The 18,784-nt window shown below is 39.2% G+C and overlaps 1 protein-coding gene across 1 annotated transcript in view; it reads left to right on the top strand.

The window, feature by feature from the left end:
• Window positions 1-18,784, top strand: part of EDIL3 (EGF like and discoidin domains 3) — a 241,425-nt gene that overhangs the window by 173,708 nt on the left and 48,933 nt on the right. The window contains exons 7-8 of the mRNA XM_087715693.1: window positions 1,923-2,067; window positions 2,938-3,122. Coding sequence (XP_087571819.1) covers window positions 1,923-2,067; window positions 2,938-3,122 — 330 coding nt within the window. The remainder of the gene's footprint in view (window positions 1-1,922; window positions 2,068-2,937; window positions 3,123-18,784) is intronic.

The raw sequence follows: 18,784 nt of genomic DNA, 5'->3' as shown, positions 1-18,784 counted from the left end.
TTTATCCTTGAAAATAAAGAATATTTTTAAAAACTGAATAAACTGATTGTAAAAGAATGCATTTAAAATGTAACTTGACCTATATGAAGTATGCTCAATTGTATTTCACTCTTAAGAGCAAAAGAGGAATACAGTGTCATCTATTCCTGTCCTGAAGCAAGAACAGAGAACAGTATATTAAAAAATATTATTAAACATAAGGTTATTTGAAGGTTGAAATTGCAACTATACACAGAGTCAAACGATATAATTGTTTTAAAGCTATTGCCATGAACAGATTCTATAAGGCAGCAATTAATTAAACAATCCAAACAGGTAGACTTTAAGTTCATTTGTCTTGGTAAAAGGAATTTAGACAGGCACAACAACCTTGGTGGATAGCCAAGACTTGAAACATGCATAGAAGCACACAAGTAGGGTAGGATACAGGAAGTAAAAAAATAGATATTCCAGCCATTCCCTGTATTGCCCCACATATATTTTTATAGAATACTGACACCTACCAGCTGTCCTACCACATGGCTGTTGCTATGGAATGTGGGCCCAAAACTGCTTGTCCAGTGATTGTGCAGAAGATAATAAAGCTTCCACTTTGCATCTAAATAGTGTTTTATTTAGTAAAACATAATGTAAGTAAGTGTATCAAGCTAGGGAAAGCAAGGCTCGACATACACACATATACAAGCATGGAGAAAAAGTATAGTTACAGTAAGAAATAGTGGTCTGTCTTTTCCCAAAAACTTCATATATATTTCTAGTATGGCAAAGAGATTAGATATTAGTGGTTGATATTGCCTGCTCCTACACCTAACAAATACTATTGAGAGACATGGTCTGGTAAACTAGTATGAGAATAATGTAGAGAGCTCTTTGGTCAGAGACAAGGAAAAGACAGTGTTGAAAGCATACTAGTATATGTCTTTTGGTTGCTAACCATTTTTGTCATATAGTTTATTACTAAACATTGTCAAATTAAGTAACGGTACTTTTATTTAATATAATTTCATTGGTAGCAATTAGTAAAAATAGTTGGATACAAGAATAATAGTGGAAAGTCTTGGTCACAGATCTGCATTCTAAATCAAACACCTAGTAGAACCTGACAAATTCTTTAAAAGCGATATTTTAACAAATGTGGAAGAGAAAAGAACCACATGAAGCAACTACAAATTCTTCTGGCATACATAGTAGCTTTAGGTGTGACTTCTGTTGTGTTCCTGCATATATCCAGGTAGTCTGAAAGAGAAATGTATGTAGATGTGGATGTAGGAGCAACATCTAAAGAAGCTAAGTGAGTTGGAGGTGAACAAAACTGTACAGAAAGCACTTCAAAAAGAGCTGCTTCGTACATTGCTAAACATTCCAAAGTATTTCTTCTGAAGAATTTGTAAAACCCTAATATATGTGATACCTCTTAGTGGCTTGCCATTGAATCGCTCAGACTGAGAAATAATGAGTGGTCCAAAGTCAACCAGCTGACTTCATGCCTAAGGCACGACTAGGACTGTTTCTAACTACTATACCAAACTGTCTCTCCCTTGATGACATAGGGACAGAATATCTATGTGATCACCTGTCTCCAATTATTTTTATCTATCCTATATGATTTGACAAGATTGACATGTTCTAAGTCCCATCAACAAAACCATGTCTGACATCTCACCATGGCAATGTCCTCTTCTCTGTCCTCTCATCTGGCCTTTGGGTTTGCATTCTGCTTGAGGATTGTAGAGTCATAATCCTATGGTTCTTTAGAAAGTCCCTAAAAACCTGGCTCTTTGAGGAAGCTCTGAAATGGGGCAAACTGTATTTTTATTTTTTATCTAATATAGTTGCAAATAATAGATAATATAGATAAATAAAATAATATAGATAAATATCAACATTTGTGTGTAACTAAAACCAATTATGTGCTGTTGCAGGTTTTCCATGGAAATGTGGATAATAATACACCTTATGCAAATTCTTTCACCCCGCCAATAAAATCTCAGTATATACGATTGTATCCTCAAGTCTGTAGAAGGCATTGTACTTTGCGAATGGAACTTCTTGGCTGTGAATTATCAGGTCAGTATTCTTAGATGTTTCTTTGTGTTATTTTAAATATCCTGATGTCTTGTTATAAATTTATGTATGTCTGTATAAATATGTCAAAAACCAATATATGTTTTCATCATTTATTTAACCTTTTTAAAAACATATTTTTGTAATTCTTCAATTTATCTGTTATTCTGTTACTGGAGCACATCATTCCTATTTCTCCCCCATATTTTATCATCTTATTTCAGAGAACTAATTCTAAAGTGATCATATTTGTTTTAATACAAGAAATACAGTCAAACTCAAAATTAAAGTTAAAGCAATAAAATAAGAAAGATTCAATATACCTCCAGAGAGAACCAGTTTGATATAGTGGTTAACGCATCAGGTTAGAAACTGGGAGACTGTGGGTGCTAATTCTGCCTTAGGTATTAGGCGGAACATGGGCCAGTTCGTTTCTCTCAGCCATAGGAATGAGGTAAAGGCAAACCTGAAAAACCTTATTGCGGGGACTTGTCCAGGCAGTTTCCAAGAATTGAACACAACTGAACAGAAGGGAAAATAAAATACAGCCAGGACTGAAAATGAAATAAAAACAAATGGTTTGGCATTTATATCATAGTTTTCTACTAATCTATGTTGGTCTATGAAGCTAATGAAGAATTAAAAACAAATTTATTGAGTTAATTAAAATGTAGTTAAAAGAATCATTTTGTTTCTAAAACAAAATAAAATGTTCAACAGTTGTTTTTGATGAGATTTGATTTGATTTTGTTTTCTTGCATTGAAGATAAAATCCTCAGTAAAACTATGTACTTTTAATAACATGTGCACAATAGCAGAGTTTACATGTTACTCACCTATTTGTTTTCAAGGATCTTTTTTCATTTTTTTTAGGTTGTTCTGAACCTTTGGGGATGAAATCGGGACATATACAGGATTATCAGATCACTGCTTCCAGTATCTTCAGAACACTCAACATGGATATGTTCACATGGGAACCCAGGAAAGCTCGACTAGACAAACAAGGCAAAGTTAATGCCTGGACATCAGGACACAGTGACCAGTCTCAGTGGCTACAGGTGATAATTTTTGCTTTTTATGAAGAGCAACAGATTAGATTAGATTGATATTAAGGGGGGGCAGATAAATTTATAGAGTTTACTATTTTAAAAAATATGATCAATGTATACTGAATTAAAAGAATTCCAAATAGTAATAGAGATGATACAAGAGCCTATGATGATATGGACATAGGCTAAATTACACCAACATCCCAAAAAGATGTTGAGACTTTGGAAAAAGTAAAAAGAAGAGCAACTAAGATGATTAAAGGCTTGGAGACTAAAACACATGAAGATCAGTTGCAAGATTTGGGTTTGGCTAATTAGAAAAAAGAAGAACTAGAGGGGACATGATAGCAGTATTCCAGTATTTGAGAGGCTGCCAGAAAGAGGAGGGGGTCAATTTATTTTCCAAAGCACCAAAAGACAGGAGAAGACAAAATGGATGGAAACTAATCAAGGAAAGAATAAAGGAGAAACTTCCTAACAGTGAGGACAATTAACCAGTGGAACAGGTTGTCTTCAGGCATAGTGAGTTCACTTCATCACTGGAGGTTTTTAAGAAGAGACTGGACATTCACTTGTTTAAAATGATATAGGGACTTCTGCTTGACTAGGGGGCTGGACCAAAAAACCTCCATGGTCCCTTCCAGCTTTATTCTGATTGGTAGGCTCTACTAAGTTTTTTCCATTGAAGAGGAATAACATCAAGTCTAAAGAAGTAGTTGGAATGCCAACAATATTACCAAATATTTCTCTTTTTTATCTCTATGTTCATTTGAAGAAAAGACAATATAAACATTTCCAAGAATGATACCATAAGGTTCAATTTATTTGCCTTTTAATAACAAACTGTGCTTAACATTTCCTTAGGAGGAAATTAAATGATAACATCCATTAGATGTCGATCCAATAGAGACATGTTGTGAGACTGGTAGAAACAGATTTCATCAGCTTCATTTCTTCAAGACCCTCTCTGTTCTCTTAGACATGCTACAGAGCAGATCAAGGAGCCATTCTGAAATAGGTGGACTCAAGTATCAGACAGAAACAGTTTCCATGAAAAGAACTTTACTACAAAAACACCAAAAATATGATCTCCAGGGTTTCTACTTTCCTGTCTTTCTCTGCACTTTTTCCGTTGTAAAAAGGCTCCAGTCTTTAGTGCAAGGGAAATGAAGTTTTATTTATTATTTAAATGTATTGACTGCCCAACTCCAGTGGACTCTGAAGAACATAAAAAAACTAGGAAAATGTATGAAAAAATATAAAAACTAAAAAGTTAAAAGCAGTCAGTCAAAAGTAAAATAACGTAACGATAGCAAAAACAATAAAACAATATAAGAGCCAGAGGTGGTATTCAGCAGATTCTGACCAGTTCTGGAGAACCGGTAGTGAAAATTTTGAGTAGTTTGGAGAACCAGTAAATACCACCCCTGACTGGTCCTGTCCCCATCTATTCTCTGCATCCTGAATTCCAGCTGATCAGGAGGAAATTTTGCATTAACCTTCCCCTGGAGTGGAGAGGGAATGGAGATTTTGGCTTTTTATGAACTAAGCCAACTAAGCCATGCCCACCAAGCCACACCTAAAGAACCAATAGTAAAAAAAAAATTGAATCCCACCACTGAACAAGAGCTATTTTTAAAGCTTACCTTAGGAGAAGTAAGCTGTCATTAACGCTGAGGGGATGTTCCAAAAAGTGGGGCTGAAATAAAGAAGGTAGACTTCCTCGGTCCCACAAGACAGCACTGTTTCATGGATGGGACCTGGAGTGTTCCCAATCTGCTGGAACAGACTAGATGGGCAGAAACAGTTGGAGATAAGTGGTCTTTCAAATAAGCAGGCCCTATGCCATACAGGGGTTTATAGGTAATAACTAGCACCAGATGAGACACAACATCTACTTCCTCTAGTTGATTATGTGTCTAAATTGAATTCTAATTCTTTATTTGCATTTCCATAGATCTGTTATCCATATGGAGGCAGTAATGTGAATAAATCTCTGTAAATCTGGGTACTTAAATTTAATTCCAGTAAGTGTATAATCAACTTGATTGTGCTGTTAGAAGTCTATCTGAAATGAGCTGAATAATAGATAACCACAGATGCCATCTGGAAAGTTTTTCTAGCTGATTGGCTGGCTATGTCATATCATGTCACAGCAATGGAAGCATTGATTCTGATTTTAATTAAATATTTTTTGAAACACATGTACCAGATCAGATATACTGAAGCAAATTGAATTATTCAGATGGAAATTCACAAGAGCCATAGAACTGTAATTTACGATTTGTCAAAGAGATTCACTACTTGGATTTGATTAACGAATTTTCAAAAAAAAAAAAAAAACCTTATTCCATCTCCGTATTACACATGGCAACCTGATGTTATTGACTTGTTTATTTTTGATAGCAAATTCTTTCATTAGACTGGGTGATAAGGCTCTAGATCTGTGTTTCTCTACCATTTTGGGTCCGGTAAGATTGATGCAGCACTGTGAAACTATTAAGAAGCTGTTCACATTTCTTGTTTTCAGAGATAAGATGATTTACAGAAGTTCCCGTATAGGCTAATATATAAAAGTGCAACAAATCACCCTACAGAAGACTGTTTGACAGGTCACTATTCAATTTACATATTAGATAGATTGTACATGGCAGTGATTTGAATCTGCTGTCGGGAAGGGAAAGGATGCTCAGCATGAAGTCTAACTGTACCAGAAATGTGCTACTAACCCCCTGAAATCATCTTACATATAAATTATGACTTATTAACTTCTTTTATTTTTTTTACCTGTGGTTGCTAAGCATTTTCAACTGTATGATTACTGCCTTCGCTTTGAGCTTAGGAGGGAGAGAAGGGAAAAAAGAAGAGCTAGCAATGCCACGGTGTGTTTATTATCCCACACGGTGTGTTTAGATCCACACAAGTCATTGTCCTACAGATAACCAGGAGGCTCCTGAACCAAATGAAAAGAGGCTGCTCATCTGCCTACAGGCTACCTTGTTTGGTCAACTGTGGAATGAAATCTGTAGAAAAAAGTAGTTATGTCGCACCTAGGCTAAAAACAAAGCATTTGTGGGAGAAATGAAAGAAACTGGTTCTGACTTGGAAAGCCATAAATAATTTGCGTGTAGTGAAGAAAAGTCATTTGCTGCCACTATTCATTGGATTCAACTGCGAAAATTCAGCTATAGCTGTTCTGAACTCATCTATCAGCAAGTAGGAGTCAAACTTTCTGGTACCTATTCCTTTCTTTACAATGAATTTCCTGTTAAGTTGACAGACCTACAGATGGTCCTTGCTTAACAACTTATTGCTTCAAGTCTGTAGAGAGTCATCCAGGTCATGGTTGTCCCAAAGGTGCTTTTTTCAGGAGGCAACTGGAGTTTCTTGTTTTTTCCTTTGAAGACATTTCACTTCTTATCCAAGAAACTTCTTCAGCTCTGACAGGATAGTGGGGAATGGAAGGATTTATATTCCTTGCGACATCTGGTCATTTGCATCCTTTTAGAGGCTCACTGAAGCATTTGGAAGTTTATCTATGTCCTCAGAGTCACCTGAGTAGTACTCCTGGTTCCTGTAGTATGCAAAAAACAACAACAACAACAACAACCTTGAAAATATATTCCTACTCCCGTACCATTCAAAGGGTGTTCATCACAATTTGGGATGAACACTCTTTAAATGGTGTGGAAGTAGAAATGGATTTCCAGTGTGGGGGAGAAAAATGCAGACTACAGGAACCAGGTGCCCTACTCACATGACCCTGGGGACTCAGATAAGCCTCCAAGTGCTTCAATGAGCCTCTAAAACATGGGTGTCAAACGCAATCTCATCATGTGACGTATCCTGATGCATCACAACAGTTTCTGCCTTTGCAGAGCCGGGATAAATGTGGCCTGTACATGGCACATCCAAGGATGCAAATGACAAGCTGTCCACAAAGAATAGAAATCTTTCCATTCCCCATTATCCTGTCAGAGCTGAATAAGCTTCTTGGATGAGAAGCAAAATGTCTTCAAAGAAAAATCAAGAAAGTCCAGTTGCCTCTTGAAAAAGCAGTTTTGGGACAACTGGTTGCTTAATTTAAATGGATCCTCTAAATGTTACTTATGGTGTAGCCCAGAGTACATTTCAGGCACTTGGCAATTGGTTCATCTTTATGACTGATAGTAGCATTCTATAGTCATGTGATTGCAATTTATGATGTTCTTTTGCTGGTTGCCTTGTTGGCTACCTTCTAGAAAAAATACAGCCATATGAATTCATTGATTTGCTTAACAGCCACCACAATCGCTTAATGACTGCAGCATTTGCCTAATGGCTGCCGGGGAGGGTGGGGAATATATAGAATTGGATCCTCCCATGTCGATACTTTAACTTATGACTGACATGACTCATGATGGAAATTCTGGGTTCCGTTATGCTTGTAAATCGAGGACTACCTGTAATCTCTTCAACAATAATTTTTAAAGGCTCCTAAAATTTACCTGTTAAGTAGGCATTGGCGTATTGATCTCAATTGTTGTTTAAATTATTTTAGTTTTGGCTGCTTGAATAATTTGCCTAGTGGTTAAAGCACCAGGCAAGACACTCTCAGTTCTAGTTCTGCTTTTACCACAAAGCTAACTGAGAGGCTTTGGGCCAGTTTGCTCTTTCTCAATTCTAGAAAATAGCCATTGGCATCCCATTTCCTCCGGGATTGGGCGGCCTATAAATCTATTATATACAATACAAATACAATACAATTTCTGACATTTTGCCAAGAAAACTGCAAGGACCTGACCAGCCAGTTGCCAGGAGTCAACTCTGGCACAAAAAGCAAATAAAGTGTCACCCAGATTTTAATTTGGTTTTTTTTAAAATCTTCTTCTTCTTAGCTACAACTGAATAAAAATGTATAGGGCAATTAATGTGCAAATGTTTTCCCTCATCCTGAGATTATGGCTGTAGAAAATGAGTAACAGAAATCTAAATTCAACAGCATGATTTTCCAAATGTTTTGCTCTGGCAGGCTTAATATACTTAGATTTATGTTTAATTTGTCCACTTTAAAAAGACACAACCTCCCTTTGCATTCCCTATAGAAACTGAGTTTTGTTTTTACCTGTTATTGCTCTAATGTCCCCAGCTAAAATGTAAGGATACGTTTTTGTAACACATTTCCTCTTCCCCATAATAATAAATACCAGAAGCTTTTGACTGTGGATGCCAAGAGTTTCTCAGAAGAATCTTGACTCCCCTAGACAAAACAAGTGCTTTCTATAGAAAGTGCTGAAAGATATGCTTCATTTTTGTTGACTTTGCTAAACTCCGAAACAAAACTTGTCCAAGACAATATACACTAGTTTCATGTGGATTGTTCCATGATAGGTGATACTGTTAGTGCAGATAGGCAGGGAATTGCAATGATAGATCTTATCAATTCACCCAGAAATATTGCTTGTGTTTCAAATGTTCATCTGTTGCGAACCTGATTACGTATATAAATTGATTCCTTTTGCATTCAGAGTCTCCTGGCTGCCTAAGAAAAATTATGCCCATTTTTCTTCTGCTTCAAAGTATATAAAATCTGTCTAGGGCAGGATATGCCTATTGAAAATGAATGATCATTTGCAGTTTATAAAGTATTTTGATGTGGACTCAGAAATCTTTGACATTTTTATTTCTATTGTTTATTTTTGAAGATGAGTTAGCAACTGCTAGGCCTGTCCAAATCATGCTTTAAAAGTTCCACCATATAGAATTGTAGCAAGATAATGTTTCTATTCTACAGCTCCGTAAAATATAGAAGTCAATCAAGATTAATCGGATTGTGTACATGCATTACTATCATTGTGCATAACATCTCTTCATTGAACATCCATGTCTATATATACAGACAAATACAAATCCATGCACACAGTGGGGAAGATCTTTAAAACTGTTTTGTCAGGACAGAACACAACTGCTTTAGCACATCAAAGAAATGATTATTTCTCCTACCAACATCTAACATACTTCTTAATGTCCAGGAAAAGGGCCTTTTCTGCTATTATACCTGCTGTCTAGAATATTTTGCCTCCCCCCCCCAATCATTTGAGGTTAGCCCCAACCAGTGGTGGGTTCCGGATCCCGTTCCAACTGGTACGGTTGGAATGGGCCTGGCGTCACCCACATGGATGCACGTAGTGTGCACACACACGTATACTGCATGCACATGCATTGTAGCTGCAAATGATGTTTCCGCAAGCTTCCGCAATGCTCCAGCTACTTCTTTCTTTCTTTTTGCCAAAATCCAGATCTGTCCATTAATATTATTTATACTCTCAAGATTCTTTGCATTTTCCAAGTTCTGATTTATAACTGTGGGTTAATTAGATCTTCTTACCAGGCTTTCATCTCATCCTGCACCCTCCTGCTCAATAGCTTTGGCTGGAAACCAGCTTCTTCTGCAGTCATGTTGCCATGCTGCTGCCTGACTCCGATTCGGAGAGCAAATCTCTGACCTGAGAGGGACCTACTGCACTCCCTCTGTGTCTGATGAGACAATGCTCCTTCTTCACACACACCCCAGGGGGGTTCTGATCCAAAAGGGATATCAGAATTGGTTTGTCACACAGAGTTCATGTGAGACTCTTCAGAGCTCACACACTCCTTATCTGTCCAGATGGACAACTTTCCAGATGGAGAACTTCTTTCCCTGGAGAGCAGCACAGTGAAGGTGGTTTATTTATTTTTATGGTTATAACATTAAATATACACTCATACATATAAGCATCACCTGAAGTAAGATGAGTGGCAAATAAAATAATAAATCAAAACAAATAAGCTTAAACTTGCTCTGGAGTGAGATAGCAAGCATGGGTTGATTCACCAGAAAGAAGGCAGGATTATGATTGATTCCAAGTGAATTGTCTTGGTTGAGTTTCCTATTTCACAAGCTAGATATCCACATTGGTAGTATTATCAGAATTTGTGTCTGGATAGAAGATGTTAGTAAGTGTTGTGTAGCTTCATTATGAGACTGGCTTCTTTCTCTTGATGATTCTTCATCCAATGTGCATTGGCTCTTCTGCAATGTGATTTAAAAGATCTGAAAGAACTTAATTTTCAAAGCATGTGGAAGAAAAAAAATACCATCTCTGATTCTATCACATCTTTTTTATATTGATAATGGTAGTTGTGTTAGGTGTCTAATTGTTGGGGCAATGTAATTGCACTCAGCTGCTGGTTCTTAGATTATGTTTTCATTTCACATTTTCCCTGTTAAAGTTGAAAGTGAAAAAATGACATACCTGGATTACGTGCTCAACTCAGCTTCATAATTAAAATAGCTGAATGTCTGAAAACCTCTCATAAAAGTAAAGGTAAATGTTCCCCTCCCACATATGTGGTAGTCATTCCTGACTCTAGGGGGCGATGCTCATCTCTGTTTCAAAGCTGAAGAGCCAGCACTGTCTGAAGACGTCTCCGTGGTCATGTAGCCAGCATGACTAAATGCTGAAGGTGCATGGAACGCTGTTAGCTTCCCACCAAAGGTGGTCCTTATTTTTCTGCTTGTATTTTTACATGCTTTCAAACTGCTAGGTTCAAGGATGGGTTTCAATTTTTTTTACTACCAGTTATGTGGGTATGGCTAGGTGGGGGGGCATGTGACTGAGTGGGCATGGTCAACTTGACATCACTCACACTCATGCCCACTCAGTCATATGACCCCCCCACCTAGCCATGCCCACAGAACCAGTGAACATTTCTGTGCTGCCTTGCCATGTTATTCCTTCCCCCCACACACACAAGAGGAGGAGGAGGGTAGCTGGAGCCTTGGTGCAAGAGCAAAGTAGCACCAAGGCTCCAGCCCTTCACACCACATTTGTGCATAAGGCAGCCTTAACTCCCTGCTGCTTTGGGCTGGAATGTGCGCCCTCCACACTGAGGAGGCAGAAGGCAAGGTGGCTCGCCGCTTGGCCTCCTGCTTCTCCAGCCAACCCAGGTGGAGGGCGGTCAGCTTCTGTTCTGGCCTTGGAGACAGATCCAGCCAGGAGGAATGGACACCCCATTTTTGCAATCAGGGAGGAAAAAGCGTTTCAGGCAGTGGACAGTTCCAGGCTGCGATGTCATCCCCCTTTTCCTCCCTGATTGCAAAAATGGGGCATCATTCCTCCTGGCGAGATCCATCTCCCATTCCCAACAAGCCCCTGCACCTTAACTGCCTTGGTCATAGGCTGATTCTGCATGTCCTGTTTTTGGAATAGGGAGGAAAAAGAGCATACCCTTCTCCTGCTTCTCCACCTTCTCTTTCTTCCTGGCCAGCTCCATTTCCCATTCCCAGCAAACCCCTGCACCTTTTTTGCCTCAGTCATAGGCTGATTCTGCATGCTCCGTTTTTGGAATAGGGAGGAAAAAGAGCATGCTCTTCTCTTTCCTTCTGGCGAGATCTGTCTCCCAGGCCAGGAGCAGAAGCCAACTCCCTCCGGCAGGGTTGTCTGGAGAAGGGAGAGACCGAGCAGCAGCTTGCCTTACACATCTCACACATCACTTGCTTCACCTGCTCTTTCTCGGGAGGTTCCAGGCAGCCAAAATTGCCACGCTGTCACCCAAAAATGTTGCCATTGCAATCTCTGCTACCTGGAACTGCCCGAGAAGGAGAAGATGAAATAGGCATTGCAGAGATTGCAGTGGCTGGAAAGGAGATATTTCGCTTTTGGGGCTGGTGCTCAGCTCGGCTCCCAGGAGGGCTTATTTATTTTATTTATTTATTTATTTAGTGAATTTATAGGCCGCCCAATCCGAGGACTCCGTGTGGCTTACAAAACGAAAAGAAGAGTAATTAATAAAAAATAGAGGAAAACAATTTAAAACATCACCCATGCACCCAATCTGATCGGGGCTGGACCTCAGCAATGAGGTCAACAGCCCCAGGCCTGCTGGAATAGCCAGGTTTTAATAGCTTTTCAGAAGGCCATGAGAGTGGGCAAGGTCCGGATCTCTGGGGGTAGTTCATTCCAAAGGGTCGGAGCAGCCACAGAGAAGGCCCTCTTCCAGGGAACCGCCAGCCAACACTGTCTGGCTGATGGCATCTGAAGGAGGCCCACCCTGTGGGATCTCACCAGCCGTTGGGAGGTAGGTGGCAGTAGGCGGTCTCGCAGATATCCTGGTCCTAAGCCATGTAGGGCTTTAAAGGTAATGACCAGCACCTTGAATTGCATCCAGAGACCAATAGGAAGCCAGTGCTTCCTGGCAGTGCCCAGGGCTTAGGCAGTGGTGACAGTGGCTCCTCACATTGCTGGAGAGTGAAGTCATCATGGCCATTATTTCCCCTGAGGTTCCCACCGAGTCTCTGAGGAAACTCTCGCTTGCAGAGGAGGGTGAGGGTGGGATATATGAAAGCCTCCGGTAACTGGGAAAGAAAGCCACACTTGGAACCTGCCAAAAACTGCCACCTGAAAAGCGCAGCTTTCGTTTCCAGTTACTCAGAGGCTTTTGTATACGCCACCTTCCTCCTCCTCCTCCTGCAAATGAGAGGTGCCTCAGAGACACTAGATTGGGAAGTTAAAAATTGATGGGGGGGTGGAAGAAAAGAAGAGGAATGGTCTTCTCTCTACAAAGGATTTTCTCAGGATGCTAGATCTCCACTTTCTCTCTGGAAAAAGCTATTGGCATCATCAGGATCTTGGCTAGTGGAAGAAGTGTGGGATGGAAAAGAAACTTTGGAATGTGGGAATGCCGAGTCGGGAGTCTCCCTGGAGCCTGGCACCTGCTTTTGCCCCGAGACTAAGGAAACAGGGTTGCAAAGAGGGCTGTGAACAAGCCCGTTTGTTCAAGGAGGCAGACTTGCTAGGTTGTCTTCTTTGGGCTTTCCTTTTGCTGCTGCTGGCTTGGCCCAGCCGTGGCTTTTTGAAAGAGAGAGAGAAGAGACTCAGTGAGGGAAGGAGAAACACAATAAAACAGCCCCCCGCCCCGCCACCAAGGGTGAAATGGAGCACCTTTGCCCTTGGCTATCGCACACCTTCTTTCATTCTCCTCCCACCCCAACAAGCAAAGGAGGTACCAGCCACTAAACTGCCCACCCACATTCAAACCAGGCTGCCTCCTGTTGCCCACATAGGGTCTCTGAAGAGTGAGGGAAGGTCTCTCCCAAGACCCTCTTCCCTTACCTCGCAGCACAGTTCCAGGACGGCAGGATATTCTTTCTTTCACTGATACAGGGGCATAGCCAGGCTGCCATCGCTAATGGTCTGGTCCACTACGCCAGATTTTCACTACCTCTTCTGGCATACTGGAGCGTACCGGGAGGAAGCCATCTCTGGCTAGGTTGGCAGAAGCTGGGACAAGTAACAGGAGCTCACTCCATTACACACCGCTAGGTATTCAAACTTCCAAACTGCTGACCTTTCTGATTGACAAGCTTAGTGTCTTAGCCACTGAGCCACCATATCCCTTGAAAACCACTCATACTGTAAGATACATAAGGAAGGGAAAGAAGAAAGCTGTATCCATGAGCTGGAAACTTGTGTTGAAAATATATTTTTTCAAATATATTTCAATGAAACTGAATGATGCAGATCTACACTGTGTCAACCCCCGAAATGTGACAAATTGATTGTGCAGCTCACCATACAACAAGAAGTAAAAGCAATGTTAAAATTGTATCAAAAACAGGTTTTAAAAAGCAAAACGACTAAATGAAATTGAAGATTCTTATTAAATCAAGAAATACAAAACCCAAAATAAATTATACCTGGACAGATTTTTAAAAAAACTTCATTCAATTCTTAAACTAGGTCAAAATAATTACCAGATAAGCATCAACCCTAACACATAGCTATAAATTAGGTTTATAATAGGTATGAATTGATGTTTTGATCCAGGTTACAGTTGAGTCACATATTTCAAGTGAAAGAAATGAAATTATTTCAGTTCCCTGTTCTGTAATTTTAGAAAGTGATATGGATTTGGTCAAGGCAAGCGGTTTTAAAAGCAGGAGGAATTAAAGAACCTCTTGCAATATTTTTGTTTATTGGGTTGCTTATTTTTAAGTCATTCATTTGATATAGTCTATCCAAAGACTTTGCCATGGTTCTTTATGTCATGTCTGAAAAATAACCCGCTTTGCTTACTTTACATAATATTATTTTACATTAATTGCAGTAATTAGTGATGAAAGTCACTTGATAGCATCCAAGGGCAATGTCCCAGCAATGCATCTGGTAAAATTCTGTGTCATTGAGTTACCTTGTTGCCTGTCAAATGATTCTGAGCAGGATCATTATACATATTGTTTTGATTAAAATCTACATTGGTGCTTGGATTAAAATGCTAGTGCATTTTGAAAACTGCTTTTACATTATCAGAGCTTTCATTCACTATTCATTTTATGAAAATGTTTATAGTGACAATAGAATTTAAGTGTTCCATTTCAATAAAAGAAAAGCTTAATTTATTTTTAATGTAGCATTTAAGCTATAAAATGCAGAACCTTGGAACAAGCATTAGATTTATTCCAGAGAGCCTGCTACAGTGATATAATTACCAGGACAGCTAAAGAAAAGTCTTCTAAAACTTTATTTTGCAAGTAATATCTGCTGGATACAATGAAATAGCAGTAATTTGATGTGACTTAATTTAATTTATTCATTTTAGGTGCTGCCTGATTCCAAACTTTTCTGGGTGGCTTACCACATAATAAACAATAAAATACAACATGAATAATGAAAGAAAATAATGAAAGAACAAGAAAAACAATGAACAAGAGTATGAACAAGATAATAGTCTGATTAATAAGACATTAAAATATTATTTTTATTGACTCCAGATTCTGTTTTCCTTTCATGACAATATATTAAAAGGGGATGACGTATTACTGATTATAAAAGGAAACTTAATTGTAAAATGTCTGGCATTTCAAATAGTATTTAAAATGTCTCTTTTATGTGATAAGGACTTAATAAAAATATTTGACACCTTTATTTTTATGTGCAGCTAGATTAAGGTGACCAGATGCCCCTATTTCAGCGGGACAGTCCCTCTTTTGAACAATTTGTCCCACATCCTGGTTTTTTTTTAAAAAGTCCCGATTTTTTTTAAGTTACGAAAAAGCCTCCAGCCGCCTTGAGACTCCCCTAGCAACTGGGAGCGTATATTCTTTGTGCCGAGCGCATTCCCGCCCATGCGTCCTTGGGAGCTGTTGCCAATGGCTGAGGGAGGAGAACACTTTACTCCATGTGGAGACGGCGGGCTTCCCTCATGGATTTTTTCTTCTTCTGTTGCTTTGAGCAGCCCCTCCCTCCCCCTCTCTCTCGCTCTCTCTCTCTCTCTCTCTCTCTCTCTCTCTCTCTCTCTCTCTCTCTCTCTCTCTCTCTGAGATAGCGGCTGCCTCGAGGCTGTCCAAGCTCAGCCCCTCCCCCTCCCCCAAACTGCAGCTTCGCCTCGGCTGCTCTGCTCGGGGCTTCTAAATTGGCATTGTGTGTTGTTTGGGGAGGGGATTACTGTGCTATAGAAACACAGCATATGTCTCATGTGGCTGATAACCTGGTCTCTATACAGAAGAGGTAATTTTAAAAACTTCGGAGCGAATCCAGAAAGAGGGGAGAAAGAGGCTGAAGGAGTGTTTGCACAGGAGGGGGAATTTATAAACAGCCCAGTGAATCCAGAGGAGGAGTGTGTGTGTGTGTGTGTGTGTGTGTGTGTGTGTGTGTGTGTGTGTGTGTGAGAGAGAGAGAGAGAGAGAGAGAGAGAGAGAGAGAGAGAGAGAGAGAGAGAGAGAGAGAGAGAGAGAGGCTAAAGGTGTGCACAGGAGGGGGAATTTATAAACGGCCCAGTGAATCCAGAGATGGAGTGTGTGTGTGTGTGTGAGAGAGAGAGAGGGGGGGGCTGAAGGTGTGCAGAGGAGGGGGAATTTGTAATGAATCCAGAGGAGGAGTGTCTGTGTTTGTGTGTGTTTGTGTGTGTGTGTGTGTGTGTGTGTGTGTGTGTGTGAGAGAGAGAGAGAGAGAGAGAGAGAGAGAGAGAGGGAGGCTGAAGGTGTGCACAGGAGGGGGGATTTATAAACGGCCCAGTGAATCCAGAGGAGGAGTGTTTGTGTATGTGTGTGTGTGAGAGAGAGAGAGAGACTATCACTAAGTGTTGTTGCTTCTGATTCTTGATGAATGTATTATATTTTATTTTTCTTTATGTACACTGAGAGCATATTCACCAAAGACAAATTCCTTGTGTGTCCAATCACACTTGGCTAATAAACTATTCTATTCTATTCTATTCTATTCTATTCTACTCTACTCTACTCTACTCTACTCATTTCTATTTCAATTCTAATAAGGAGTTTAGCTTCTCTCTCTTGAAAATGTAAGCTAGCATAAGGCATTATAATGCAAGCTAGCTTTAGCTTTCAAACAGTTCATTTAGTGACCAAAGTTACAATGGCATTGAAAAAAGTGACTGATGACCATTTTTCACACTTAGCGACCATTTTTCACACTTAGCGACCATTGCAGCATCCTCATGGTCATGTGATCAAAATTTTGATGTTTGGCAACAGATTCATATTTATGATGGTTTCAGTGTCCTGGGGTTATATAATCGCCTTGTGTGACTTTTTGACAAAATATAAAAATTTTAATCAAGCCCCCCCCCCCCCCTCGGTCAATCGTGTCCCTCTTTACCAATCTGAAAATCTGGTCACCTTAAGCTAGATCTAATATTAATTATAAACTTTGAAAGACCAATCCTATATGAACACTTTGTAAAGCAACAGAAGTAATGTTCTCTATTGCACTAGAGTAGCATTTCTCAAACTCGACAACTTTAAGATATGTAGCCTTCAACTCCTAGAATTCCTCTTGTAGGTTTGTTGGTGTGAGAACAATCAAAAATGGGAGCAGTGTGTACATTGCCTGGACTTGTGCAAAATAAATGTAGCATATAACTCTAGTAATAAATAAGAATTTCCTAGCATGGTATTTAGTGCTGGGAGTTCCAGAAGTTTTGTCTCAATATTAGGTTCCTATTGAAACCTGTACCAGATACTCTCTCTCTAATCTTATTTTCATATTATTTGAGTTTGGCAAGAAATTTTTAAATATCTCTTTTTATTTTTGACATTTTTTTAACGTAGCTTGTTTAGACACATAATTATTTGCATACAAAAGCATTTGTTTCGGTGTCCATTTCTGATAATAACCTTCCTATGTGCACATACTGTTCACATTTTCTTTCTCTATGTTACCTCTATTTTTTGAAACACTGTAATCCCCTTCCCCAGAACAAGTGGCTCTTTCCATCCTTTTCTTTCTCAAAAGCTGAAGATCATTTTCAGCAAGACTTTACAGACTTTGGATGATCCATATTGTTGTGTGTGGCTGACTGGAAGGTCAGCTTTTCTCACAATATCTCAATACAAGGTATCTATATTAGTTGACAAATAATATCAAATAAATCATTGCAATTTGCATGTTGTGATTTAGATATTTGTGTACTTGTGTGTGTGCCTCTTTATACACACCTTTCTATGTACTTTTTCATTGTATCATGTTTACTCAAAAGTAAATATCTATCATATTGTTCCCCACCTAAAAAGGAATGTTTAGATAGAGAAAATAATCAGGCTGCAGATCCATTTCTATATTTGCAGTGAACACGAAACTGTTCTCCCATTTAAAGAAAATCAAATATTTCTAAAGAAATTCCTGTTCCATTGAGTCCAATTTGGCCCTTGTACATTAATCCTACATGAGGGTTTCTCAACCTAGTCAGGAATTTGAGAAGCCTCCTGGGAAATTCTTGGAACTGGTCCACACGTCTTAAAATTGCCAAGGTTGAGAAACACTGCCCTGTACAATTTCCTGCTCTGTGGTGTCCTTGATACGCTCTGAGTTTGATTGTTTGCTTACAAATGTTTAATTACCCAACTAAGTAATGCACAGAGCACTGCTCCTAGGATGATCAGGAACTGGTTTATTTCAGTTAGAACCAATGCTAGACAAAAGTTTCTAAATTGGAAGTTGGTAAGACTACAAAGGGCAACCGTTTATAATTTAACAACAAATACTATTTAAGAAATTCATAATCCACAACATTAGTTCTTGGTTTTGCCTGGCTGTCTATTTATGTCTGTCTTTTGTCCATCCATCTGCCATCTAATCTGGGATATGCCTTATATTTTTAATAAACTCAATGGGCAGACTTGATGGACCACTAGGCATTTTTCTATCGTCAATTTCTATGTTTCTATTTTATTGTGTGCATTATCCTTTTATCTATGCCAAAACTATTTTATTATATAGATATTTCTTTTAAAAAGTATAATCTGATTATCAGGGTGCAACAATTTTAAGTATTGTGTCTGCATTTGCAACTCTTCTAGTATTTTCTGCTATTCAGAGATGTATATGAATAGGCAACTATTTACACTGAATATACATGGTGGCTCAATGGCTTAGATACTGACCTTGTCTATCAGAAAGGTAGGCAGTTCGGTGGTTCGAATCCCAAGTGCTGCGTAATAGAGTGAGCTCCCATTACTTGTTCCAGCTTCTGCCAACCTAGCAGTTTGAAAGCATGTAAAAATGCAAATAGAAAAATAGGGGCCATCTTTGATGGGAAGGTAACAGCGTTCCGTGTGCCTTCGGCATTTAGTCATGCCGGTCACATGATCATAGAGACATCTTCGGACAGCGCTGGCTATTTGGCTTTGAAAT

Source organism: Thamnophis sirtalis, unplaced genomic scaffold, assembly GCF_051295495.1.
Source record: "Thamnophis sirtalis isolate CommonGarterSnake01/CBP01778 unplaced genomic scaffold, rThaSir2_p1.2 scaffold_5, whole genome shotgun sequence".
NCBI lineage: Eukaryota > Metazoa > Chordata > Lepidosauria > Squamata > Natricidae > Thamnophis > Thamnophis sirtalis.
This window is presented reverse-complemented; position numbering and strand designations above follow the sequence as displayed.